This window comes from Muntiacus reevesi, chromosome 15, assembly GCF_963930625.1.
Source record: "Muntiacus reevesi chromosome 15, mMunRee1.1, whole genome shotgun sequence".
NCBI classification, from domain to species: domain Eukaryota; kingdom Metazoa; phylum Chordata; class Mammalia; order Artiodactyla; family Cervidae; genus Muntiacus; species Muntiacus reevesi.
The window spans coordinates 39,147,553-39,175,209 of NC_089263.1; the positions used below are offsets into that span (position 1 = coordinate 39,147,553).

At 34.2% G+C, this 27,657-nt stretch overlaps 1 protein-coding gene across 4 annotated transcripts in view; it reads right to left on the reverse strand.

Annotated features, from left to right (window-relative positions):
• STRN3 (striatin 3) overlaps window positions 1–27,657 on the reverse strand; it is a 99,010-nt gene that overhangs the window by 27,909 nt on the left and 43,444 nt on the right. For 2 of the 4 annotated variants that reach the window (XM_065905843.1, XM_065905845.1), the window contains exons 3-8: window positions 27,517–27,590; window positions 20,998–21,079; window positions 17,626–17,799; window positions 9,556–9,685; window positions 8,269–8,410; window positions 2,796–2,906 (exon numbers count right to left, since the gene is read on the reverse strand). In XM_065905843.1, the coding sequence (XP_065761915.1) occupies window positions 2,796–2,906; window positions 8,269–8,410; window positions 9,556–9,685; window positions 17,626–17,799; window positions 20,998–21,079; window positions 27,517–27,590 (713 nt within the window). The remainder of the gene's footprint in view (window positions 1–2,795; window positions 2,907–8,268; window positions 8,411–9,555; window positions 9,686–17,625; window positions 17,800–20,997; window positions 21,080–27,516; window positions 27,591–27,657) is intronic. The other 2 variants (XM_065905844.1, XM_065905846.1) reach the window with 1 other exon arrangement.

A 27,657-nucleotide genomic window follows, 5' to 3' on the forward strand; every position in this document is an offset into this window, starting at 1 on the left:
TTTAGAAAAAGCTGGAAGAACATATGCCAAATATAATTTCTGAGTTATCGAACTCCAAGTGATTTTTACTTTTTTCTTTGTGTCTCTAATATAGTACTTACGATAAGCATATATTACTTCTATGGCTATTTAAACAAAGTTAGCTTATTTTAAAAAATCAGACACAAAATAAAAATTAAAGGGGATTGGTTGAATAACACGGTACACATTTTGATAAAAAAACAGTACTGAGACATGAAAGCCTCAGGGCATGAATCCCAGGTCGCCAGCTCCTGATTTAATCACAGTAGTTCCCTTTTGCCCATTTCTCATATCAGGTTCTGAAATATTCTGTTTGACAACAGGGTAGCTTTGTTTAAAGAAATTTGAAAACGTTGTATGGCAGAATATTTATTGAAATGAAAGGATATTTTCTGTGAACTGTTAGTTGAGTAGGCAAATAACAAAACTGTATACTATGATCCTACTAAATAAAATTAAAATTGTATGGGAATTTTATTTATTTATTTTTGTATGGGAATTTCAGACTTTAGTTTCAGTTCTTCAGTTTCCAACAGTTCTTAAACAGATTTTTTTTTCAATAAAAAACAATTTTAGAAAAATTTAAAACCTAAAAGAAAAAAAACCTTAAGTTGACTTATATCTTCTTTCTAAACCTCAAAAAGGGACGGGCATGAAGTGGAGATGTTGAGGGTCAGTCACAATAAAACGGGTCACACAGATTTTTTTTGGTTTCCTAGTGCATATAAAAGTTATGTGCTGGGACTTCCCTGGTGGTCTAAAGGCTGAAACTCTTCACTCCCAATGCAGAGGGCCTGGGTTTGATCCCTGATCAGGGAACTAGATCCCACATGCTGGAACTAAAAATCCCACATGCTGCAAGGAAGAATGAAGATCGCACATGTAAGACCTGGTGCAGCCAAAAATAAATAAATACTTAAAAAAAAAGTTATGTGTACAGTATACTGTACTAAGTATGCAATAGCATTACGACTTTAAAAAACGTACGTCTTAATTAAAAATACTCATTTAAAAAAAAAAGCAGGGTTGTCAGAAACCTTCACTTTATGTAAAAAACAAAACAAAACCAAAAACCCTGGTGGTTCAGTAGTAAAGAATCCTCCTGCCAAGGCAGGAGACACAGATTCGTTCCTAAGTCATGAAGATCCCCCGGAGAAGGAAATGGCAACCCATTCCAGCATTCTTGCCTAGGAAATCTTGTGGACAGAGGAGCCTGGCGGGCTATACAGTCCATGGGGTCACAAAAGAGTTGGACACGACTTAACAACTAAACAACAGCAACAGATAAGAGATCTATCTAAACATTCTATCAGGAAAAAAATGGGATGTCTATATTTGAAATGAAAAGTAACACTACCTAACATTTTCTAAAGAAATCTTCAGCATATAAGTCAGTTTATGAATAACATACACAAAATAAGTAGCCTAATATTTAAGTAAACTACCTCATTTCTTTTTTTTAACCTCATTTCTTAAAAAAAAAAAAAATCTAAACCCTAAAATTCTAATGTCATTGCATCTATATTACAATGTTCAATCATGCAAAAGTACTTTTATACTCAACATGCATTAATTATATAGGGAAGAGATGTTAAAGCTGAAACACAGTCCCTGCCCAGCATTAAACATCTTTAAATACACCAAGCAAATCAATGTACAGTAAGAAATTTCTTAGAGAACAGTTTGTATTCACATGCAACAACATAAATTAGCATAAGGTTATAAAAGAAAAGTGCATAACAGGTAAAATTTCCAAAACTCCTTATTTTCCTCTACAATACATTAAACCACTCAAAAACTGCTTTACTGGAGGAAACTTATACCCTTTTCCATTGCAACTGCCATTTCATACACTAATTTTTTGTCACCAGAGAAAGGAACATGAAAGAATGTCTATACGGTTTTTGCCATTGTCATCTACTGTTTTCTCCTAGACACAATAAAAAAAGTTAGACTAGAGGAATCAATGGCCAGCCAGTTCAAAATAAAGTATATTTCAGTTTCTTCATTTAATACTTTTAGGTCTGAAGATGATTTTCATGTGGCTGTTCTCATGCCTGATTTACAAAATGGAAATGAATTACTTCGTTGAGAGGTGCTGTAGCTAAATATATACTTTCAAAATACATTGGTCAAGATATTAATTGTGCAAAACATAGCAAGGCACCCAAAGCTACTTAGCTATTAACCAAACCAACCCTACTGCCACCACTACCTTACTGCCCTGACCTTACTCTACCAGAGTAGCCAAGAAAATACTACCTAGGAGAGCTTTTTTTCTTTTGCTACTGTTACTGTTTGTGGTTGGCTTAAGAGTAGAAAGTAAAAACTGTGGAAAGGGCTTTCCCATTCACTGTATTTCAGAATTCTAAGAAACTAAGAAATGTAACCTGGATAAGACCTAGTTATAGCAGTAACTATCAAGAATAGAGAAATTTATACTTTCTTCCTTTTAAACAAATTTCTATTATCTTTCATCCAAAGGCCAATATTCCTTAGAGTTCTGCAAATTTTTAAAAGTTTAAAATATAGTCAAAAACCTTAGAATCTTTCCTTCATCCTTGCCCACATATTTAAAATAATATCTCACTTGATTTTCCCGTAATACCTCCTAAATTATATTCAAATAAATTTCAAAAATACAACAGACAAAGTTTAAAGTTAGTTGCCCCTTGTATGAAACATAAAGAAGTTAAAGACAAAAAATCAGAATTGAGGATATTTTTTTTTCTCAAAGATTGGAACACAAAAATTATAATAGAATCTGCACTTACTCTTCACCCCTTTCTTCCCCTTTCGTTCCTTCTTGTACTGTTCCTTCAGCTTACTTATTAGTCCCTGGTCTACATCCCAAACCTCAGTAGTTGGGGAGAGGTCATCTTTATCTACATGCAGCATATTATTAAAAGAAAAAAAATCAGCAGTTGGCAATGCAAGCTGTTGGCAATAAACTGTTATAGCTTTATATAATCATAATAAAAATGTACTGACAGTATATACTCAAAGTACTTTAAAGGTGCAGTCTCAGTTTTGGTATTCACAAGTCAAACTCTGAAAGCCCATCTCATAAGTTTCTAAACATTAATACTACAAACAATAGTTAAATGGTGCTTCATTTCTATGAACTACAAATTTGAAGGTTATTATTCTTGTGGTAACTGATATTTTTACAAAGGACTGACATTAGAAATCTAATGTTACAAAAAATAGATCACTGCATCTTTATAAAAATGTTAATAAAAAATTATTCAGCCAGCATCATAAAAGCAAATGAATGAATTACATGCGAACTACTCATAAAAGTGCAAGCTGTAAAGGTCAGTGCTGTTTCATTGATGAGAATATTCATGCACCTTCTGTCACACTGATTCTGCATGCACAAGGTAACTGTACTAGTGGAGAGGCATTCTAGTCCAATATAATACATACATGGAATTCCAAAATACATCTCAAATAATCCATACAAAGCATTCAGAGAATCCCGCCTCTGCCCCCACCCCATCCAAATAGTTCAACATCTCATTACCTTCTTCCATTGGTCTACAACTAAGATTAGCAAAAAAAAACACAAAAAACAAAAAACAAAAAAAAACTCAAATTCCACTGAAGAACTTTTTAAGAGTTGGTATTTTTAGGGTAAGATAAAAGCAGTGACAAGCATGGAGAAGTGAAAACATACATTGCTGTACATCTGTTACAGATGGGACTTCAACTATTTTAGCTGAATAAACAAATCCATATTTGTTTTAAGTAAATACTTGTGCCTATAAAAAAATTTACCCTATAGAATACTACAGGAAAACAGCATTAAAAACAAGCAAAACAAAAATATGTCTATTTGAATTATTTTAAGTAATAAAGGCTTTTCCATCTTTTAAGTTTTAAACTATTACTTCTTAAGTTTACAGTTGTTATTTGGAAGTTTAATATTCTGTTAAAGATCAATGAAGAGTTAGTTTACATAAACCTGTTACTAAATAAAAATTATACCAAAACACATAAGCTAAGTCAATCAAGAAGATTGATATAAAAGGGAGATTTTAGAGAAAATATACTTTCACAATTTTTGATAACTTACTATATTTCTGGCTTGTAAGTCTTATAAATTCCATAGGCCTCAATGTATGGTGGACATAAAAAACATCCGTTTGCCTTACAGACAGTTATTTGTAGCAAATATAAAAGATTCTCATATTTAAATGGTGCACAGGGTAATTCCTTGGTGGTTCAGTGGTTAGGACTTGGCGCTTTCACGGCCTGTAAAGTTTGATTCCTGGCCAGAATTAAGATTCTGCAAGCCTCTTAGGGGAAAAAAAAAAGGGTACAGAGAAATTCAATTTTCTGTACCTTGAGTTTTTCCTACTATAACAGCCCTCAGTTTCTACCTTGTGGTACTATGATCTTAGATATAGTCAGTGTGTGTAAAAAGCTAAACTCAAAGCTTTAATATGCTAACTTCAATTAGGTGAAACTAGGTTATCAAAGCCTGAGATTTACACATGATTATCAAATCTGCAAACTGTAATACTGTCATAATACTGATTCAAAAAGAAAATTCACTTTTCCTGTACTCTACTCATGAATTTCCTGAAAACAATGTTATATCAAGAACTGTTCTGTCAAGTCATCTAATATGCTAAGAAAAATGTGATCTAAAGAATTAATTGCTTTGTGCTCACCTTAACAAAGCTAGTAATTCTTATTTTTAAAAGGGACAAACTGACACATTTGGAACAAATTTTGTTAACCTCATAGAAACGACAACAAAAAACTTCAGAGGTATAAACTTTACACATGAAATTAAACAGGACTTTTTTTAAAAAGACATCTGTATAAAAACTAAAGCTGTGTATGCTCTAACTGGAGTAGCAAAGGGTAGTGAAGTGAGAAAGCAAAGGGAAGAAAAAAGGATAAGCTTAAGAAAAAAAGAAATATTACTTGCAAGATAACCTTGAATCTAGAAAACAAAGGTAAACTTAAGGCAGTGCAGAGAACAGGTTGGTGAATGCATATGTGCACAAACATCCTGAAACTTGCCTGGTAAGTAACAGCTGATTTGAAATTGCTTATAAGAAATAGTTAAGAGCAAAAAGGAAGAGGCAGCATAATCTTCTACATATTAATGCTGTTTTAAAAAAATCTAGGGGGAAAAAAATATCAAGAAATGAGGTTGAATAAGTTATGGGAACTTTTTTTTCCAGTAAGAAAACACAAATATACACAAAAAAATTGATCCTTGACAACTCAAAACTACAAAAGCCTAAAATTCTATTGTGGTGATTCTAACTACCAAAGCAAAGGAATTAAATCTACTTAATGTACCATAAACTTGAAACTAATTTTATTCAAATATTTAGTAACTTATCCATTTAAACACAGTCAGTATTTGTAGTCCTATAAATTCTACAGACCACAGTTTCAAAGTGTAGCAGACAATAATTAAACATCATTAAAATGTTTAGCAAAATTAGAAATGCTCACCAATATTTCTGATTATGCCAAGAATTAAGAACTATTAAAATTAAACCGAGACTACCCTGACAGACGAAAAAGATTTAAAAGCTTTCTAAAAAGGAGTAGTTTCATAGAATAAAAGAATCCAAAATCAGAGATATTTGAGTACTATGCTAGTATACAAAATAAAAATAACACAGATTATACAATGTGGGTGAATACAGGGATGTTTTATTATGACACACTATTAAGAAAAAAAAATCTGTTCTTTACCCAGTAACTTAAATTGGAAAATCACTTTCCCGTTTGTAAGTAAACTCAAATTTTAAGTAAATAAATATAAAGGGATATTTGTATATTCAGTCTCTTTGCTTTGGGGAAAAAACCAGTATGACACATATTGAGTAAAAATGAAAAATTCAAAAACGCTGCATATATCCTTTATAAAAAACACTGCACAGATCCTGTGATAGTTTTCATTTCTTAGGGAAAGAAACTACTTGAATCATTTTGTTCTTAACAGAGTCCTTTCCTTCTTAAGAACTTAAAATGCTTTAAAGATACTTTAGACTTGTCTGGAAGGAAGAGACTTTGTTGGTTACTTCCATTACACAAAAAGATTCAGGTCACTCTCAAATATTAATAAGCAAAAGTAAATAAAAGTATCGAGAGTTGTCATTCACTAATTAGGTCCTCTCTTGGAACTGTTCTATAGTCAGAAATTTTTGGACAGAAGGACCAATCAACTGCACACTTTTTATGACAGAAGTAATGCCATTTTATACAAATTAAATTCCTGAAATTTTTATATATTCTTCTGATGGACAGTTAAACTTCCAGCAATTTTAGGTGAAGACAATAGGAAGGGAAATGTGCTAAGATTCAGCCATACAAATGTTTGAAAACTGCTTTTGATTTTTTTTTCTCCCTTTAGATATCTAAATGAGCATCAGTAACGCCCAGATAAATAGTCAAACATAATAACAGATTATTATGCACTTATTAAAAATGATGTCACAGAAGAATAATTAAGTGGAAGTGTGGGTTATAAACCAGCACACAGCAAAATCCTGTTAAATACAGACAGATAGAAATAATTATTAATCATGGTTCTCTCTACATAGCAGTGTTATTGATGATTTTTAATTTTCTTCCATTTGTGGGTTCTAAACCTCCAAAAAAACCAAATGAATTATAAGATAATGAAATAGTTATATAATTTAAATATATTTCTGTAATTATTTTAAAATCTAGAAAAAAATAAATAGTACTTTAGAAACTATTGGAAAAAAATAAGGTATTTCCAACATTGATAGGTTGTACAGGAAAGTGAGAAGAAAATTAGATTTTTTTTTTTTTTAATTAGATATTTTTATTGTCCTCTTGAGCAAGACTAATTCTTAAGAAGGGTAAACTTCTATAACTTAGCAATTTTCAAAAAGTATCAAAATGTATATTCAAAGTCTAGAAGACAATTGTGGAAATTGTTTTTTATTTTTAAATTTTCAATTAATAGGCCTCCTCTCCCTTCACTGAGGAGAAGTTAAGATCTGAAAAATCATGCTTGACAATCATAAACGATGAGAATGCTGATAACAAAATCCAAACCTTTTAAGTACTCAATTTGTATCAGGACAGTCAATAAACATTATCTCTCAGGTTCTCTCTCTCTTGCTATTAGCAATATTCAGCTTAAATATATACATGAGGCATTTTTATAAACTGAAGTGTGTCTCCTTATCACTAAAGTAGTTTTTAAAAATCCAGTGATAATCCCTCTTGCTAGTAACTAAGCAATTTTGGTATTCATGTGAAATATGCATTAAAATACTTAATACCCTTCTTCAATAAAGCTGAGTTCTCCCTACCAGGTAAACGTTGGTATTAAATGTTGACTGAATGAACTTTTTTTTGGTGTGTCTATTATTAACATGTTTTTAAAATTTATTTGTAATTGAGAATAATTGTTAAACCATGTTGTGGTTTCTGCCATACAATGTGAAATCAGCCATTAAGTACAGAATGAACATTTTTAATTGAAACATCATACTGGACCACAGCTATTATCTTAAAATACTTTGTACACTTTTTATTTTACTTTCTAATCGGCTTTTTAAACCCTCTATAAATAGAACTGTTTTAACCCTTTTATTTATAGCTAGATGATTATTAGCAGTAGATCACTTCCAAAGGCTAGGCTCTTAACACGTCTGTACAGTGATTATATGTAATAAAGTTTAAGTGTCAATAAATCTTGTTCATTATAGAGCTATTATTCAGAATTAATAGCTCTATTGTGTGTATGCGAGCTCAATCGTGTCTGACTATTTGCAACCCAATGGATTTGGGTTTCCAGAAGATGACTCTTTTTGGTATGCCTGTATAGTATTATCTGATCAGGCATATACCATACAGGAATACAGAAAAGAGACACCTTCTTGAAACCCAAATTCATTACCAAATTAAATCATGGGAATGCTTAAAACTGTGTAATGCTTAAAAAAAATCTGAGAAGGAACTGGATTTCTAAATTAACTGAAAGTTTCAATTCTAAATCAAGACAAATTTCAAAAATCAAAATCCACCAGAAGCCGTATATTAAACAGTTTAGCCACCAAATCTAAATAAACTGATGCAAATACTCTGAAACTATTGAATACCACTTTTCTCCTTGCACTCAGTTTAACTAAGCCAGCATACATTCAGATACACACATTCCACATACAATGTTTAATAAAATACATCTTTAAGGCCTAGATGTTTTCCCACCCCCATATTTCTTTATCACCTTACCCCATTCTGTGCCATCCCCTGAACTTCGTGCTTCTCCAGCTCCTTCACCATCTTCAGCAGTTACTAAAAAATCAAATTCTTTCAGTGCTTCCTCAGTATCAGGGTCATCAGTTAGGTCAGCAGCTAAACCTTCATTACCTATCTGTAAAGGGAACAAAAGCCAAGAATTACCTTTATGCTAAACTGTAAAGGTATCCTTTATGTTTTCACACAATTATCTTTACATTTTATTTGCACTCCCATTTTTAGGTTATTTAGAAATAAAAATCTTAAGATTTTCCAGAAAGTTAAACAATCTCAAGTGGCAGTAAGAATGGTTAAAATCTTGATCTTCAAGTATGATGATCCTCACAAAGAACATCTCTAATTAGAAAAGATTTACAGGTAACTCTATTAAAAGACCTGTGCAGTCACTTACATTCCAGTATGTTGTGCTGAACTGACCTCATTCACTGAGACCTGCACCTATAGGCCATAACTCCTAAGGATATGGCATAGTTAATAAGGACATTAATGCGCAAGTCAATAGCTGTGGTATTTATAGCAATGCTTCTCAGAACAACAACCGAAAAAAAAAATCAAAATCTCTATTCATCCATGTTTCACATGAGTATGTGGCAGAAAGGCTGAAAACTGCTTTTACGCACTGGAAGCTTTTGAGGAACATTGGAATTTTCCCCACATTACTATAAAATCCCAAGGAACTACAATGGAATTCAAAACCACAGCTGAAATAATGAATACTACTATAATAATTCACACATGGATCATCTAATCTATTTTTGCTCTTATAACTAACCCGTATCAACACTAAAATACATCAATGTGCTTCCCAGGTTATAAGCAAAAGAAGACTTTCAGTAATCCTTAACAAAGAGTGAAGAGTGTTCATACAAACATTTACAATTCTTAGTTTATTCCCTCACCCAGGGTAGGAGTATCAACCCACATCAGTTATAACTTATCACTTGTTTACTGTACCTCAAGAGATAATCTACAGCAGTGATTCTTAATTGTGATCCTGCTTTTTTTTTTCTTTCAAAAAAGTTCCAAAACACTGGACTAGTCCCATAAAAACAGACCCTTTTTTGCCAATTAGTTAATAATAGAGTAGATAATAATTTCTACTATATGTAGGGTAATTCAATAAGAACTATATAAAAAACTTTCAAATGACATAATAAACAATCATCAATAACTTCCAATGTAATTTAAGACATTTTGAAATTTTCTATTCTATACACATGACTAAATACATTGTAGTTAATAAGAAAAGAGAATTCTTACTTTGTGTTTATTTATCCTATGTTTGTCTTTTCCTTCTGGGATGCCTTCAATCATGTCATTTTCCTCTTCTTCGTCGCTGTCATCAGCATTTTCTAAGAAATTGAATGTCTCAAGAACATCACCAGAAGTCCTGTAAGAGAGGAAAAAGATGAATCAAAATATTCCAATGGCAAATACTTCTTTCCGTCTCCTATTTTTAAACAGTACTTGAAGGTAGTAGACAGATTCAAATTAAAAGTTACTTAAAATGTATTATCTAAATATTCTACCCAAAAATGAAAGATCATTTATGTTCTACAGTTAAAAGATGTTAAGTTTCTATAACAATAATACTTTAAGTAATTACAGCATCAAAGTATAAACCCTATAGTTACTAGGCACTCAAATGTAGTATTATTTCTCAAAATAAAAGTTACTGTAATTAAGAAACTTGAATTTGAACTCAGCATTTCTTTTAGCCCTACAACCTTTTACAATGTGGCCCAAATGTTTAAGGACTAAAATTGAAGTTTAATTTATGAGGCTACTCAGATTTAAAGTAGTGGTAAATCAGATATAGAACATTCCAATCCTTTTCACAGATTTTTCTTAACTACAAAACAGGATTATTAATATACTAAAGAAATACTTTCAAGTGTTTCAGAACCACTCTTACAATAGGTTAACAGTCATAACCTATTTTAATCTATTTATTAAGTCATTTTAAAACTATAACCTGAATTCCTCATCTATGTACAAAAAACAGTTTTCAAGTAGTTATTTAAATGTCTGAAAACAGAGGCTACAACAGAACAGTGAAAGCTTCAGCTGAACACAGTCCCTCACGATGAAAGTCTCAATTCTCCCACTGACCAGCTGCCTGGATTTGGCCATGTCATTTAAACACTGTGGCTTCAATTTCTTTACCTGTGGGAATTAAACTAGATGATCTCAAATATCCTGACCAATACGAACAGTACATGGTAACAAAAAGAATAATAGTCTAAAAGTTAGGCTTTTCCCCCCTCTCCCTGACTGGTTCTATTGGTCTAAATTAAGGATATAATACAATTCAGGCTAGTGTTTAATAGCACTTTGATATAGGGCCTTAACAGGTCTACTGTACTGTGCCTAATCCAGTACATGGTTCAAGGACCTGGATAAAAACTGAATGTACATACTTTTTTTTCCAAGTGCAAATCAGTAAGAACAAAAAACTACCATAGTAACAAAACACATACTTTTCAGATCAACATCAATAATATGTTTCAATATTGGGTGATTAAATGAAAGGCAAAGAAAATATTTGACAAAATCAGCACATCAATGACAGAAAAATTTAAGAATCATAAATTTAAGACATGACAGTTTTTTTCTGAACTTTGAAAAATTAAGTACTGTCATTTCTTGTATATGAATTCCCGTCTCTAAAATGAGAACTCATGTTTTAGGTTTTTAAAATTGTATTTGATCACAGCAATACATGCACAAGACTTTAAAAAGTCTAAGAGAGCACAATCAATAAAAGAAATAACTGATGAATTGTTCCAAAATTAAAAACCCTTGCTCTTTGAAAGACACCAAGATAATTTAAAGAAAAGTCTACAGATTGGGAAAATGTACTTCCAAATCATACGTTTAATGAAGGGCTATATACAGAACATTTACATCTTAATAGTATCAAAGAAACAATGAGCATGGGGAGATCATTCAAAAATCAAAAAATTTCGGTAAAAAAAGACATGTGCATGGTATACACAGATGCTCAACATCATTAGTCTTTAGGAAAATGGAAATTAAAGCAACCAGGGACTGTGAAGGGTCTGAGACTTTGCCCCACTTGCAAGCTAGTATGCTGTTACTCTTGAGATGTTTCTTTTTAGCATTCATGATGGTGACCTTTCTATGGATTTTTTAAAATTAATTTTATAGTGTAACCAGTGAAAACCCTTTTGATGTGGAAACAAAAATGCTTGAAAATACAGCAGTATTTCAAGTATTAATACTGTATTACATATACAGTAATATATGTAAATATATTACATAAATTTTTAAAAATTACTACTTTAATAGTCTTTTCAACACCATTTTACCTGTTCTCTCTTTCTGACACTCCTATTCAGATGTTAGCCTTTTGGGACCCATCTTTATATTTTCCTATCTTTTCACTCCTACTTTCTTTCTTTCCCTTTTGCTCTTTTCTGGGAGAGTCTTTTAACCTTACGATCCAAGATCTACATAAAAATTATTTCAATCACACTTTAAGATTTCTATTAGCTCTTTTTTGATTTCTCATCAGACCTTATAAAATAGCTTATAAAACATCTTATTGTTTTATGGATGTATTATTGTTCCCAGTGCTTACAGAAGAGTAAACTTTTGAAAGTCTTCTCTGAACTCCTTTTTTTGATTTGGTTCCTTCGGTCTCCCATTTTCACATCAAAGTCTCTCCTTAACTGTTAGCATTTAACAGTGAAGCAAAGAAAAGCTAACTGGATATACTGTGTACAGGGGTGAGGCTTGTCATGTAGCTAGCTTCACGTCTGTGTAAAAGGGCAGAAACCAAAACATTTCATTGGCAGATCCCAACTGTCAGTATCAGAAACTCTTCTCTACCATTAATAGATCATATTTCTGCCTGGAAGGGATTTAAGATCAGCTGCCAACATACCAGAAGCCAAGCAGAAGAAAAGAGATCTCACTGCTCAGCTAGATATTTTCAGATCAACCTCCTGTCTTCAAAGTCATAGGTCACCCTACAGGTGCCTGACTCCTTAAGAAATCAGAAATCACTGGAATTTGTCAGAAATCAGAATTCACCGAAAACATACCAACATTCTTTGGGATAGGGGAGGGGTTTTCAAATGGCTACACAGGACAAAAGAGGGAGTTTGATGGGAATCTGCTGTATATCTCAGGAAACTCAAATAAGGATTCTGTATCAACCTGGAGGGGTGGGAGATGGGAATGGGGTTCAAGAGGGAGGGAGTATATGTATACCTATGGCTGATGCATGCTGAGGTTTGACAGAAAACAAAATTCTGGAAAGCAATTATCCTTCAATTAAAATACAAATTAATTTAAATATATATATAAAGAGGGAGTTTGAAATTCTTTCATAAATTTGAAATTTGCCTCTTACCTAAACTTGAAACTAATTCTCTATTAATAACTCCCTCTAAATCTGACTCCAGATGTACCTAATACTGCTAATTCCTTAGCTTCTATAACTTTACTTGCATTTTGGGACGTGAATTGGTTTGCTTCTTTTTTTTCTTTCCAGATTCCAAAATTATTAAGTTCTCCCTATCTGATGAACAGTATATCCTCTCATTCTTCCTATGTACTCAATTCATTGCTCTAATGTATTAATGTATCTTTAAAAAGTCTTTAACAAACATCTTAGAGGATCCATAAGGCACAAAAGTAAAACGTCTCTTTAATTCACCATTCTTAAGTGGACATCTACGCCTGAAATTTTATATCTTTTTTCTTTGCCAACTATCTGTTTACTATCCTTTTTCATTCTAAAAAGATGATCAACAGAATTTTTAAAATTATACATCCAGATGAAGGGAACATAGAGTGAAGACAAGAGTAAGGCTGGTAAGTAAAAGGGTAAAAAGGAGTCAGTGCATTTTCTAGAAATGAAGGAACCCCACAAGTATGGCAAAATTCTGTCCAAGTAAAAAGAAAGAGCAACTACTAGAGGCTGAGAGGTAAATCAGACCATACTACTTCTAACACTATGGCCTACAATTTATCATTTTTCTACTGTTGAACATGAAGACTGGTTCAAATTTTTACTGTTATATAAGTAAGAATATGATAGATATCTATTTGTTGGTATCTCTATCAATATATTAGATCATATTTCTTAGAATTTTCAAAGGCCCTGATTCTAGCTGCACCATACACACCTACATTAATACAGATTTGACATATATTATGCTGGCACAAACATAATTGCAGTTTTTGCACTACTGAAACTTGCCATCTGATACTGGAATACATCCTTAAATGAATGTGGTTACATTTTACATCATTTTAATGTGCATTTTTGTTAATGACATATAAAATGCTGCTTTTTATTTATTTCAGACTATGGGAAAAACGTTAAGACAAAAAAGCAAATTTGAGCAATTTTCTTATTCAAATAGGCCACAAAGCAGCAATGATAACTCACAACAACAACAATGCATTTGGCCCAGGAACTGATAACAAATGTACAGCGCAGCAGTGGTTGAAGAAGTTTTGCAAGAAGACAAGAGCCTTGAAGACGAGAGGAGTGGTGGCCAGCCATGAGAAGCTGACAATGACCAACTGAGAGCATCGAAGCTGATCCTCTTGAACTACACAAGAACCTGCTAAAGAAAACAACGTCAACCATTCTATGGCCATACGGCACTTGAAGCAAATTGGAAAGGTAAAAAAGCTTGATTAAATGAGTGCCTCATGAGCTCATAGAAATCAAAAAAATTGTCCTTTTGAACTGTTGTCTTCTCTTATTCTACTCAACAATGAACCATTTCCTAATCGGATCGTGACATGTGACAAAAGTGGATTTCCTACGACAACAGGCTCAACCAGCTCAAGCGGGTGGACTGAGAAGACACTCTTGACCAAAGCCAAACACGCACAGAAAGGGCATGGTCACTGTCTGGCGGGCTGCTACAGGTTTGATCCACTACAGCTTTCCAAATCCTGGCGAAATCATTACATCTGAGGAGTCTGCTCAGCAAATTGATGCGATACACAGTAAACTTCAACGTCCGCAGTTGACAGTGGTCAACAGAAAGCGCCCAATTCTTCTCCACAACATCTTACTGCACACTGCACAATCAATGTTTCAAAAGTTGAACAAATTGGGCTACGAAGTTTTGCCTCATTTGCCACATTCACTTGACCTCTTGACTACCACTTCTTCAAGCATCTAGACAACTTTTTGCAGGGAAAACCCTTCCAACAACCAGCAGGATGTAGAAAATTGACTTTCAATAGTTTGTTGAATCCCAAAACACAGATTTTTAAGCTATAGGAGTAAACAACCTTATTTCTCATTGACAAAAATGTGTTGAGTGTAATGGTTCCTATTTTGATTAATAAAGATGTGTCTGAACCTAGTTATAGTAATTTAAAATTCACAGTACAAAATTATAATTATTTCTGGACCAACCTAATACAAGTATACTCATTAAGAAGGAAATTGGCCTTGATTAAAAACAATTATTACCTAAAAGTCTGTGGACAGATAAATGGATATGAAAAATATGGTAAATACAGTCAACAAATTATTATTTAGACATAAAAAAGAAAGTCCTTGGCAGAAATGAAACCAAGATTGCAAAACAATTAACCATCAATTACAGAAAATTTTGCAAATAAATGATTTTTTAAAATAAATAAATAAAATCCTCACTGACATCAGAACAATTAAAAAAAAAACAAAACAAGAAAATCTTGTCATATGCTACAACATGAGTGAACCTTTAGGACATCATGCTAAGTGAAGTAAGCCAGGCACAGAAAGATAGACACTGTGTGTTTCCACTTACATACTTAAAGTAGTCACTCTCAGAAGAAGTCAAATGGGGGTTCCCAGGTACTAAGCGGGAGGAGGAAACAGGGAGTCGCTATTCAGTGAGAATGGAGTTTTCGTCATGCAAGATGAAAGCTTCTAGAGAAGTGCCCTACAGTGCTGTGCTTACGTAGTTAACAACACTGCACTGTGCGCTTGACAATTTCTAAGGCAGATCTCATGTTATGTGCTTTTTACCACAACAGAAAACAAAAACCAAAAAACTATTAATCTTGTAAAGGTAAGAAGCTTTACAAGGAGAAGACATAGTCTGCTATGGATCTTTAATTCAGATTCAGGTGTGATACAGTAAACCGCATTCCCCTCAAGTATTTATAAATCCTATTAACTACTTAGCCTGGTTAACTGACAAATTTAGTTTTTAAAACACATAGTAATATCCTTGCTTTTTCTCATATGCTATGAAAACTCTGATTTCTGAAATCCAGAGTAAAGAAAATAAGGACTCTATTAGATGTCAAATTGTTTTTATTAGAGACCTTACTTCTCAGAAATAAAATCCCAAAACTAAAGGTTTATGTTAACCTGAAAGTTATAATGTCACGATATATATCTAAGGTATGAAGTAATGCTAGTTTATAAACTGTACATATTATTTTTTTAAGCTCTACATGAACTCGTTTTATTTTTTCCATTCTCCTTTTCTTTGTACTTCCGACCTATGAAATTCAAGGTAATACCTAATGGTAGAAATGAAAAAAGTTCCACTTGCTTGACTACTTGCATTTATCAAATCTGTATTATAGTCAAAAGTATATTTGGTAGACATGTTGATGAGAATGCAGAGAAACCAGAATTCTTATACATTTCTGGTGGTAGTGTACAAAAGTTCAGCCACTTTGGAAAAGAATTTGGAAATTCATCAAAAAGGTAAACACAGTTATTGTATGACTTAGCAACTCAACTCCTAGGTATAAACCCAAGAAGCCCAAAAACATATGTCCATATTTCCAGACTGATGTTCAAAGCAGCATTATTCATTATTCCAAAATGTGGAACCAATGGATAAGCCCGTGAGTTGGACAAAGATGGATAAACAAAATGTGATATATCCACAGAAAAGAGTATTACTTGGCAACAAAAGAAATGAATTACTGACACATGCTATAACATGGATTTTAAAAACACGATGCTGATGCAAAGTAGCTACTCACAAAATAACCATTTACATAAAATATCTAGAATAGGCAAATCTACAGAGACAAAGTAGATTAACAGTTGCCTAGGACTGGTGAGTGAGAGGTACATAGGAAAGATGAGGAGTGGCAGCTAATGAGTACAAGGTTTCTTTACAGAGCAATAAAAATTTTCAAAACTTAGATTATGGTGATGGTTGAATAACTTTGTGAATACTCTAAAAACTGTTAAACTTATATCCTTTAATAGGTGAAATTTATGGCAGATGAATTGTATCTTAATAAAGACATTAAAATTTTAAACTATATCTGGTAGCTTTCTGAGTCCAAACACAATGCAAAGCCTTGTTTCTTTCCCAACAGTGACTGAACAATCATTACACATAGTATTAAAATTTATTCAAAACACTCTAACAAAAATCTAAAAATCAAGGTGTTCAAATAACTCTATAAACTACATGAAATCCCTCTCGAGTTTTTTTTTTCTTTTGCATTATTTTTTTAGTTGGAGGCGACCCTCTCAAGTTTTAATTTTGCACCTATTTCAGAGATACTTCAGTCATTCTCTTGGCATCAAAACGTCAAGATACATAAATTTTAAAAAGTGTCTAAATAAAAAGTTTATCTGTTCATTATTCCATTTAGGAAAAAACATTTTAAACCTGAACTTTACATGCTTCTTTTTTACAGAATTTTTTTTTTTTACATGTTTCTTTTAAAGGCATCTATTTATTTATTTGGCTGTGCCAGGTCTTAGTTACAGCATGCAAACTCTTTGTTGTGGCATGTGGGATCTAGTTCCCTGACTAGGGATCAATCCCAAGGCTTCCTGCATTGGGATCGTGGAGATTTAGCTACTAGCCCACCAAAGATGAGCCTCTGCATGCTTTAAAAATTGTTAACAGTAGTAACAAAAAGCTAAAGAGATTCATAATGCCTGTTATACAAATGTTAACCTATGCACTCAAGAACTGATGCTTCAAATTGTGGTCCTGGAGAAGACTCTTGACAATCCCTTGGATAGCAAGGAGATCAAAACAGTCTTTCCTAAAGGAAATCAACCCTGAATATTCAATGGAAGAACTGACGCTGAAGCTCCATTACTTTGGCCACCTGATGCCAAGAGTCGACTCAGTGGAAAACATTCTGATGCTGGGAAAGATTGAGGGCAGGAGGAGAAGGGGGCAACAGAGGATGAGAATGTTGGATGGCATCAATGACACAATGAACATGAGTTTCAGCAAGCTCCAGGAGACACTGAAGGACAGGGAAGCCTGGCGTAGTGCAATCCAAGGAGCTGCAAAAAGTTGGACACAACTCAGCGACTGAGCAACAACAAATAAGTATAGTTCATACCTTTTGATTTCTTGTCCTTTTTGCTTAGGAGATTCACCTCCATTCAGGATCTGTTCTAAATTCTTTGTCTCTACTGATCCATTTGGTTCTGAATTGGACAGTCCAAGTAATGATCTTACCCGCTGAGACCGTACATCTAATATTGTATCTGTATAACCTACTTCCTGAAGGTATCTATGAGAGAAAATTAAAAATATTAAATCTCATAATTTGTTAATACCTGCAAACTCATTAAATGAAAATCACATCAAAGGATTTTTAAAAATCCATAACACTCCCAAAATATACTCTTCCTTTCCTTAATACCTTTCTTCTCTATAGACTAGTTCAAATTTTTTTTTTTTTAAAGGGCTGATTACAAACCAAAATTTAATTGAGAAAGCATATAGACAGCTAATACTAATTAAGAGCCAATCATCCTGAAGCCTAAAAAGCCCTAGAGCTTTAAGGAGCCGATCATATGTATTACTCAAAAAAGAAAGAAAAAAAAAATTCCAGAAAGTTGTAAAAGATGAATAGAGTTAAACCTGTGAACAATGATAGGCCACCTTGAAAGCTTGACTCTTAGCAAGAGGTTAATGGGTAGTTCAGTTCTCCTTCTAAGATCTAAGATCTCACTGCAGTCCTGGAGACCTGTGGTTTTCGAACTTTCCTTCCTAGCTAAACCAGGTTACCGAACAAGGACCTACTATGAGACCTAAAATACAGATAATGGGTAATGAATGAGTTTGTGTGACGAATGTTAAAATTTCTTACCAAGTACTGATATTTGACAGCCTAAGGGAAGATGTTAAAAAGAAGCCTTATATATCACTGACAAAATAACAAAAGATTTCTAAGTGAAAGCTAAAGACAGGGAGACTGACTGGTTAAGACACTAACACAGCAAGAAGTTAAAACTGGAGAAGAGAAAAAATGTGAGAAAAATAAGAGAAAACCCAAGTAACTTGCTACAAAAGTAACTACAGCAGTAAATTAAGATGAGAATTTTGGAAATTTTTCAGGTTTCTAGCTGAGATGACTGACTGGTGATTCTACTCAATAAAATGAGTAATAAAGGGTCAGAATCTGGTTTTACAGGGTACCCATCAAATAATCATGCAGTATCTATCAAAGTGATAACATTTATTAGGTACAGTGATAAGAAAGGTCAAAAGCTCAGAAAAGAATGGACTGGGTGTACAGATTTGGGAGTCATTAGTGTCTGGTGATATTTGAAGCCATGAATTTAAATGAAGTTACCCAGAGAAAAAGCATAAATAAAAACAGAAAGCTTGGGAACAAAAAAGCTGGAAAAGAAAAGCACAAAGGAAAATCAAAGGAAAGAATATGAGAAATTAGGGTTAAAAAAAAAACAGCAAAGAGTAACTTCATGAAAGTAAGAAAAACCGAGTTTCAAAAAGAAATGAGGAATTTATGTCAAGTATTTCCAAAGGATCAAATGAACAAAAGGGTCTCATAAATATATTTGTGATAGAAGCTTCAGGGAAATATGAAAATGGAAAACTAGCTGAGAAATGAACAAGGAAGACTATTCACATAAACTATTTTTAGAGAAAGGTAAAAAGAGACAGACTATAAAGTCAGACAATGGGATGAGGCATTTATGAGAGAAATTCTGTGTACCTGTTTTCCCTAGAGCCATCAAACTCTTCTAAAAAATGTGATCCTCTTTTGGGGGGGGGGGGAACAACTCCACATTCTAACCATGTGGTCTTAGTAGGCCATCAAAATCTTAAACAAACCAGGTAAAAACAACTGACTTGGTAGTTATTCAATCAAGTAAAGACAAATTTAATCCTCAGAAAGTATTCTTAATAAAACAAGGGATCCTCTGTTATTTGGAGAGAAGTGGTTTTCAGGAGAAAAGAATAAAACTGATACACAGAGGAGCAGAAAACCGAAGAATTTCAGATCATATCCTGGATGCTCCACTCCCTGAGAAATCCTCAAGTGATGCTCCAGCTCTTGTGTTCCCAACTCTTAATCAATCAGCACTTCCCTTAACTCAGCTAGCCACCCTAGCATCCTTCCAAGCAATAATCTGTTTTTATTAAAACTTGGATTTTAGTCACCAAGAGTTCAGACTGATAAAAATTTCTCTGAATAGAACATTAGAAACTGAGATTATAAATACGAGGTTTAAATACATTTACAAAAAGAAAAGCAAGAAGTGAAGAGTTCTCACCTGATAGCCTTCGAATTTTCAGTGAAGTAGAACCTAAGGTGCTCTAATGAGAGTAAGGAAGAATGGGTTGAGATGCAGTGCAAGTTTAGGAGGGCAAACTGAGGGCAACAGGAGCAAGAAATGACAAGGGATATGGAAAAAGGCTCCATGAAATGTTTGGACAGGAAACTATGCATGTGTAATGGCATTCACACAATTCTATGACTTTTCTCCAAGAATTAATTAGAAACTGAAGCAACAGATAGTATGACTGAACTAGGGCTGAGATCCTCCAGGTAGGTATAGTAAAATGACTGGTGGACCGGGGAGGGGTAACAAGTGGGCAGCAAGAAAGCTAAGCGTACTGGCAAAAGGGTAAAGGATCATGGGGTTTAAGCAGGAGCTAACGAAGTAACAAAAAGAAACAAAAAACCCTACCACAAGAAAAAAACAAAATCAAACCAACCACTGGTGGAGGAGATACAGAAAATGAAGCAGTCAAGATCAGATCAGAGGGCAAATAATAGGGGAACCAGATTAAGAGAAGTGGAATACGAACTGTCAGATATAAGAAGACCAAGGGTCTGACCACACTTCACTGGGTTACTGAAGCAAAGGTAAAGATACCTAGGTTTGAGAAGGGTGAATAATTATAAGTTACCTAAGATTTCAGGTGCATTCAAGTACCAAAGTTTTCCAAACACAAGAGAAAAGAACAAATAAATCTTTGTTTTATTTATTCTAATTGATAGTAAAAAGATTTGCCACAGAAGTACTTCTAATAGAGCAAAGAATTAAAATATCTATAATGTTCCTCAAAAATTCAAGTAAATATAAGCAAGCCAGCGCTGAAAAGTTTCTGACAACCAGTTAAATTCCTTCTCTAAACCAGTCACAATCTCACTTAAAACCAAATATGTGAATTTTGCAGTGACAGGAATGAGTGTGTATGTAAATAGGAATTCCCTATTGTTTCTGACATTCTATTCCACAAATAAGAAAATAAGATCATTCTGAAAAATGTTTAAAGAAACATTCAGAGGATGCAAACTTTAAGAAGATTCAAAATCTAACAAAACAAAAAAGAAACAATATGAGAGCTATACACATTGTCCCACTATCATTAAATAATTTTCACTTGCCAAGTGACTGAGTAAACACTTTCATACCTAAATCCTTAAAGCTGAAAATTAACCATTACTCACTGTCTTAACAGTTGTCTGCCTTGCTTCCACGTTAACTGGCTATTCTGAGGTGCTGTGGGAGCCTCTGTGTCTTTGGTTTCTTCTAAAAATTAATAACAACAACAAAACAAGACAAGTTTCATACATATTACTTCAACTCCTGATAATGCTGCCAAAGTTATCATAAAGTCCCACAAAAACATACCAAAATATTTTATAAAGGATATAAGAAAATTAACTTTTATTGAGTGTTTACCATGGGTTATTCATTATAACTGTTTATCCTGACAGCCCAAACACTTAAGCACCATTCTCCTTGTTTCAAAATTGGGAAAAGCCAAGTGTATATTACTATTACTACAAGAAATTAAAAAAACAAAAGCCCAGGATTTGAAATATTATTAAAATCAATTACTACCAGAATTCTGATTTGAATGCTTCTGAAATTTAAAATATTTACTATTTACATAAATCAACACTGTTAAGAAATTGGGTGTGTGTGTCTATAAAATGAGTAACTTAGAGTTTGTATCAGTAGATGCTCAGTCTATATACAAGACTCAATAGAGTCAGTTTCATTTTTAGAACAAAAAGTTAAACCAGAAAACATTTTTACTGTATGTAAAAAGTCATATTTTATTCTCAGGTAGCAGTGTATACATTAAAAAAAGAGTTTAATGAACAGTGTAACTTCAGGTGAGTTAACTTCTCAACAAGTATCTCCAGAGTGGTTCTTAATACTTTATTGGCACTAATGATATAGAAATATTTTCCTGTAATTTCCCATTATAAAAATGAAGATAAAGCAAGAATATAGGGCCACAGATGACACTCACAGTGAATGTTAAAAACTCTTACCATGGCTTACTGTCATTAGTCTCCTAGATTCCTCAGAGTCATGTGAACAAATAGTTATTGGCAGGAATTCAAATATTCTTTGAAGGCATAACTTCTCTAGCCCTAACAATCCATTATTAGTATTCTCTCATTCTTCCCCTATATGTAGAAATATCTATAATTTCTAGAATTATCTCCTTCTTATAGCCCCCATTTTTTATGACTTTTTCCTATTTATACCATTTTATTTTTAAATCACATATAACATAAAATCATTGGTCAAAAGAATACATTTTAAAAAAGAATGTAATTGACCCAAATCCCATCACTGAGAGTGTTAATAATTGAGATTTTCTTATTCCATATTTTCTATCTGAAGATAGCATATGTGAGCTTCTCCACTCCTCAAATTAAAAAAAAAAAAAAACATGATCTAAACTGCACTACAAGCTGCTTTTAACACTTAATAGATCTTAAACACTGTATCACAATAAATATAGATTAACATCACGTAATTATATAGTATTTTATAGAGAGTATATACCTATTTAACCAGTTCCTTATTGTTGAAATTTGGCTCGTTTCCACTGTTGCTAAAGGATATTCTTGAGTACACCCAAGCACACACAGTTCAATGAATTTTTGAACACGCACATGTAACCAGTACGGAGATTAAGAAACAAAACACCATCAGCACCCCAGAAAACTGGGGTGCCCAAAATGCCCTTTTCCAACTCACTAGATACTCCCTAGAAAGTATCAACACTACCCTGGTTTCTCAGCACAGGTTAACTTTTGACTTTGATCTATATGAAACCATTTATATCAATTTTCAAAATTTTATGTGACCCACTCACGTTGTCAAGTTTGCTGTTCATTTGCTAAGTCCTGTCCAACTCTTTGCAACTCCATCTGCAGCATGCCAGGCTCCTCCATCCTCCACTATCTCCCAGAATTTGCTCAAATTCATGCCCACTGAGTCAGTGACGCTATCTAACCATCTCGTTCTCTGCTGCCCCTTTCCCCTTTTGCCTTCAATCTTTCCCAGCATCAGGGTCTTTTCAAATGAGTTGGCTCTTTTACAATGAGTCAGATTTTCGCATCAGGTGTCCAAAGTATTATAGCTTTAGCATTAGTTCTTCTAGTGAATATTTAGGGTTGATTTCCTTCAGGATTGACTGGTTTGATCTCCTTGCAACCCAAGGGAGACGCTCAAGAGTCTTCTCCAGCACAAAAGCATCAATTCTTTAGTGCTCAGCCTTCTTTTTTTTTTTTTTTTTGGCTCAGCCTTCTTTATGGTCCAACTCTCACATCTGTACATGACTACTGGAAAAACCAGTCTTGACTACATGGTCTAAAGAGTCAAAGAAGAGAGTGAAAACTGGCCTGAAATTCACCATTAAAAAACTAAGATCACGGCATCTGGTCCCTTCACTTCATGGCAAACAGAAGGGGAGAAAGTGGAAGCTGTCAGGTTTGTTGTTGTTCAGTTGCTAAGTTGTGGCGACTCCAAGGACTGCAGCACCCCAGGCTTCCCTGTCCTTTACTAGCTCCTGGAGTTTGCCCAAATTCATATCCACTGAGTCAGTGATGCTATTTATCCATCAGTTTGATTATAATTTATTTACTTTTCTTGCTAAATAACATTTTCTTACACTAAAATACCACAAAATACTTATCTATCCTATCAATAGAGAACGTATGAGTTGTTTCCAGTTTGCAATTTTAAAAGTAGTAATACTATGAACATTCTTACACAAGCCTTGTGATGAACATTTCAAGGAGTGGAATTACTGTACCATAGGACATGCTTGTGTTCCCTTTAGCAATACAGTTATCTTCCACTTTTCAAAAGCTTTCTTTATGTCACTTCACTTTTTTTCTTGTTTAAAGATTTATTTCTGGTTGTGCTGGGTCTTCGTCACTGTATACGGACGGGCTTTCTCTAGTTGCAGCGAGTGGGAGCTCCTCTTCATCACGGTGCTTGGGCTTCTCTCGGTGCAGAACACAGGCTATGGGCACATGGGCTTCAGTAGCTGCAGTGTGGGGCTCAGTAACTGCGGCACACAGGCTCAGCGGATGTGCAGCATGTGGTCATTTCCTGGACCAGCGATGGAACCCATGACCCCCGTGCACTGGCGGGCAGATTCTCAACCAACTAGACCACCAGCAAAGCTCTCACATCACTTTTTTGAAAGACCTGCATGTAATACCTGTTTTCACTAGCCTAACTGAAAAAAAAATTCAGAGACCTTTTTCACTTTTTATGAAAAAAGGTTAGAAAGGAAAACAGCCTCTTTAGCCTTTGTTTTGCAGTGAGCTGATGAAAAATGGCAGCACGCACCACAAGCAGCAGGAGAGGCACCACCAAGCTCCATACTGAGCCCCACACCTGGGCTTTATCTTCATTTATTTTGTGCACCATTAGCAAGATGTGTCCAAAGGTAAATTACACCTTTGCCTTATGTCACCTTGGCTTATGAATGGGAATGTTCTATTTTTGGATAGTGGGGGAAATTTGTATTGACATCACTTTCAGAGCAGTTTTATCAATTTAGAATTCCAATACCAGTAGGTGCAAAATTCCTGGCTGATCCACACCCTCAGCAACACTGGAAAAAAAAAAAAAAGACATTTTTTCTCCTTTCACCATTGTGATAGGTAATGTACTGCGGTTTTAAGTTCCATTTCCTCAATAACTAATACATTTGAGCATCATTCCATATACTTACTGGCCATTTCTTTTATTAGTGACTTTTCAAGTCTTTTTGTCCCTATTTCTCCTGTTGTAGAATTTTCCCCAAAATGGAGGGAAATAGGAGTTCTTTACAGAACTGGATACATCTTTATAGGGTTAAGTTTAGGATATATGTATTGGTATTACTTGGACAAGTGTATAAAAACACAAACATCTTGTGCTTCTTTTAAAACAGTATTTTGTACATCTTCCTTTAACATTTTGATTTGAGTATAAAAAAGGCAATACTGATTCAGTGTTTATCTCTATCTATACTTTGACGTAAATAATTTTGTCCTGTTGTCGGCATGGTGTATTTCTGCCCATTCTTTTGTCTGTTTTCCACTAAATATCCTGAGTAGCTTTTCTACATCAGTAAAAATAATTTATTTTGTTACTTTGTTATTGTGGCTCCTATAAATAAAATACTTGGATGCTATTTTACTCTTCAATTTAAGGAAGTTTTAATATTTAAGTTCACATTGGGAAGGTCCCCTGCAGAAGGGAAAGGCTACCCACTCTAGTATTCTGGCCTGGAGAATTCTATGGACTGTATAGTCCATGGGGTTGCATGACTGAGCTCCTTTCACTTTCTACAGATAAAAACAGATGTGTCTTTATCCTATTTCTGCTGTGGGCAGGAGAGATTATCTGCTAATGACTTGACTTTATACAAACTTGCACCAAAACCAGTTAGCCAACTGTGACTCTAGCTTTAGGAACAATGGGGCTGCAACTAGCCTCTTCACATTTACACAAGACCAAGCAAGGAGAACAGTCCTCAAGTTACAGAAAGCAGGGGATTTCCTGGCAGTCCAGGGATTGGCTAGGACTCAGCGCTCCCAATGCCAGGGCCCAGGATCAATACCTGGTTAGGGAACTAATCCTGCAAGCCACACAACACAGCACAGGCAAAACAAAAAAAGTGACTGCTTATCTTCTGACTACTCTAGGCATATTAGAAAGAAAATGAGTTAAAGGAAAGCTACGAAGGCATCAGGTTTCCTCTGTGGTGAACCACTGCACTCCCTCAAACTATGGTAGGACTGTTCTAGTAAAGAAAGTATTAGTGAAAACATACAGGTTTCACATCTTGTGTCACTTACTGTTGTTTTTCCAAGGAAGACGTAATCTTGTCCCTGACTCATCAGAGTGAGTCTTCATAACCACTTACAAGCTAGATCAGAGGAAACCCATGCCACTACTATCTTGCTCTCTTAATTTTATATATGACAACAACTAGGAAATTAAGTGTGTGTGTCTCTGTTAGTCACTCAGTTGTGTCTGACTCTGTGACCTCATCAACTATAGCCCACCAGGCTCCTCTGTCCGTGGAATTCTCCAACAATACTGGACTAGGTTGCCATTCCCTTCTCCAGGGGATCTTCCCAACCCAGGAATCGAACCTGCACTCCAGGCAAGTTCTTTACTATCTGAGCCATCAGGGAAGACAGGAAGATACGGTGTGGTGCTAAAACTGGTAAGTGGAGAAGACCTAAAAATAAGTCAACTGAAGATTGTACATATACGGTGTTTCTGTCAAGTACTTAATATTAAAGTAAAAGCCAATTAGCTAAATTTTTACAAATCTATTATAACATTTAACTATAAAAATAAAAATTCATACTTTTCTTATTTTCCCTATTAAATATGCTTTAACTTTATTAGGTATGAAAGCAACTATAACTTTCCTGGTGGCTCAGCGATAAAGAATCCACCTACAAGGCAGGGGACTTACAGAATATGCAGGTCTGACCTCTGGGTTGGGAAGATCCTCTGGAGTAGGAAATGGCAACCCACTCCAATATTCTTGCCTGGGAAATCCCATGGGCAGAGGAGCCTGGTGGGCTCCATCCACGGGGTCACAAAAGACTTGGCTATGACTGAATGACTGAACAACAAGAAAGCAACTACAGAAAAGAAAATTTGTATATTCAAATGAAGACATCATTTTTCCTTATCTTAGTAACCAGCAGTCAAGAACAGTATAGAATTCAGTTTGCTTGCACTAGCAAAATGCATATATAAATGGGCTCGCTCTCTATATATATATCAGAAAAAGAAAATTATAGTAATATACCCAAGTATTATATAAATCGAAAGACTCATTCCTTATTAAACTTTTAGTCTACTCAAATTGCAATCATATGAAACCCTAAAATTAACAGTGAACTGTTAGCCTTTTCTTATATCGAGCTTTTCTCTTCCCTGCATAATTGTTCATCACATTCTACTCTTACACTATTTTAGTAAAGAGTAAGGTCAACTGGAGAAAACATTTTCCTTCTTGTATCTTTATCTGGCTGCCTCCATAGTCCCCAAATTCAAATTTCTAATTTCTTTAGGACTAGACTGAGTTAATCACAGCTTCTCTAGGAAAAATAGTTAACTTTAATAATACAAAATTAAGTTTATGTAGGGGTTTCCTGGTGGCTCAGACAGTAAAGAATCTGCCTGCAATGCAGGAGATGAGAGTTCGACTCCTGGGTTGGGACGATCCCCTGGAAATGAGAGTGGCAATCCACTCCAGTATTCTTGCCTGGAAAATTCTATGGACAGAGGACTGTGGTGGGCCACAGTCCATGGGGTCTCAGAGAGTCAGACACAACTGAGCAACTAACACACACAAGCTTAAGTAGAATCAAACAAAAATCACCTATAGGTGGTACAGAGAGTTACTCATTCCCTTTCACTTCTAATTGTGACCAAATATACATCCAGTTTTACACAGGTTTCAAAACAAGAAAAATAAGACAAATAACTTCAAGATTGATGAGGAGGTAGATGAAACTTTTATTCATTTATTATTTTCCCTCAAATTCTAGAAAGCATTATAATAGTTATTTAAGTAACCAATGCTATCAAAGCAAAACGGAGGTTAAAGAGAACATGTTTGTTACCAAAAGTGAGCTTAAACCAGTTTTTCTAGGATGGAGGGCAGAGATTAACAGAAGAATCAAGTTTACCTGATTCAAAGGTTGGCATTTTCAAGTCACCTTGGTTCAGTTCTGTGCCATATTTTAATTTGTGATATTTTGCCCTGAAAATTTAATAATAAATTGTTGAAAGAAAAAAAAAGTTTTATTTTCCTTTCTACACAGTTTAAT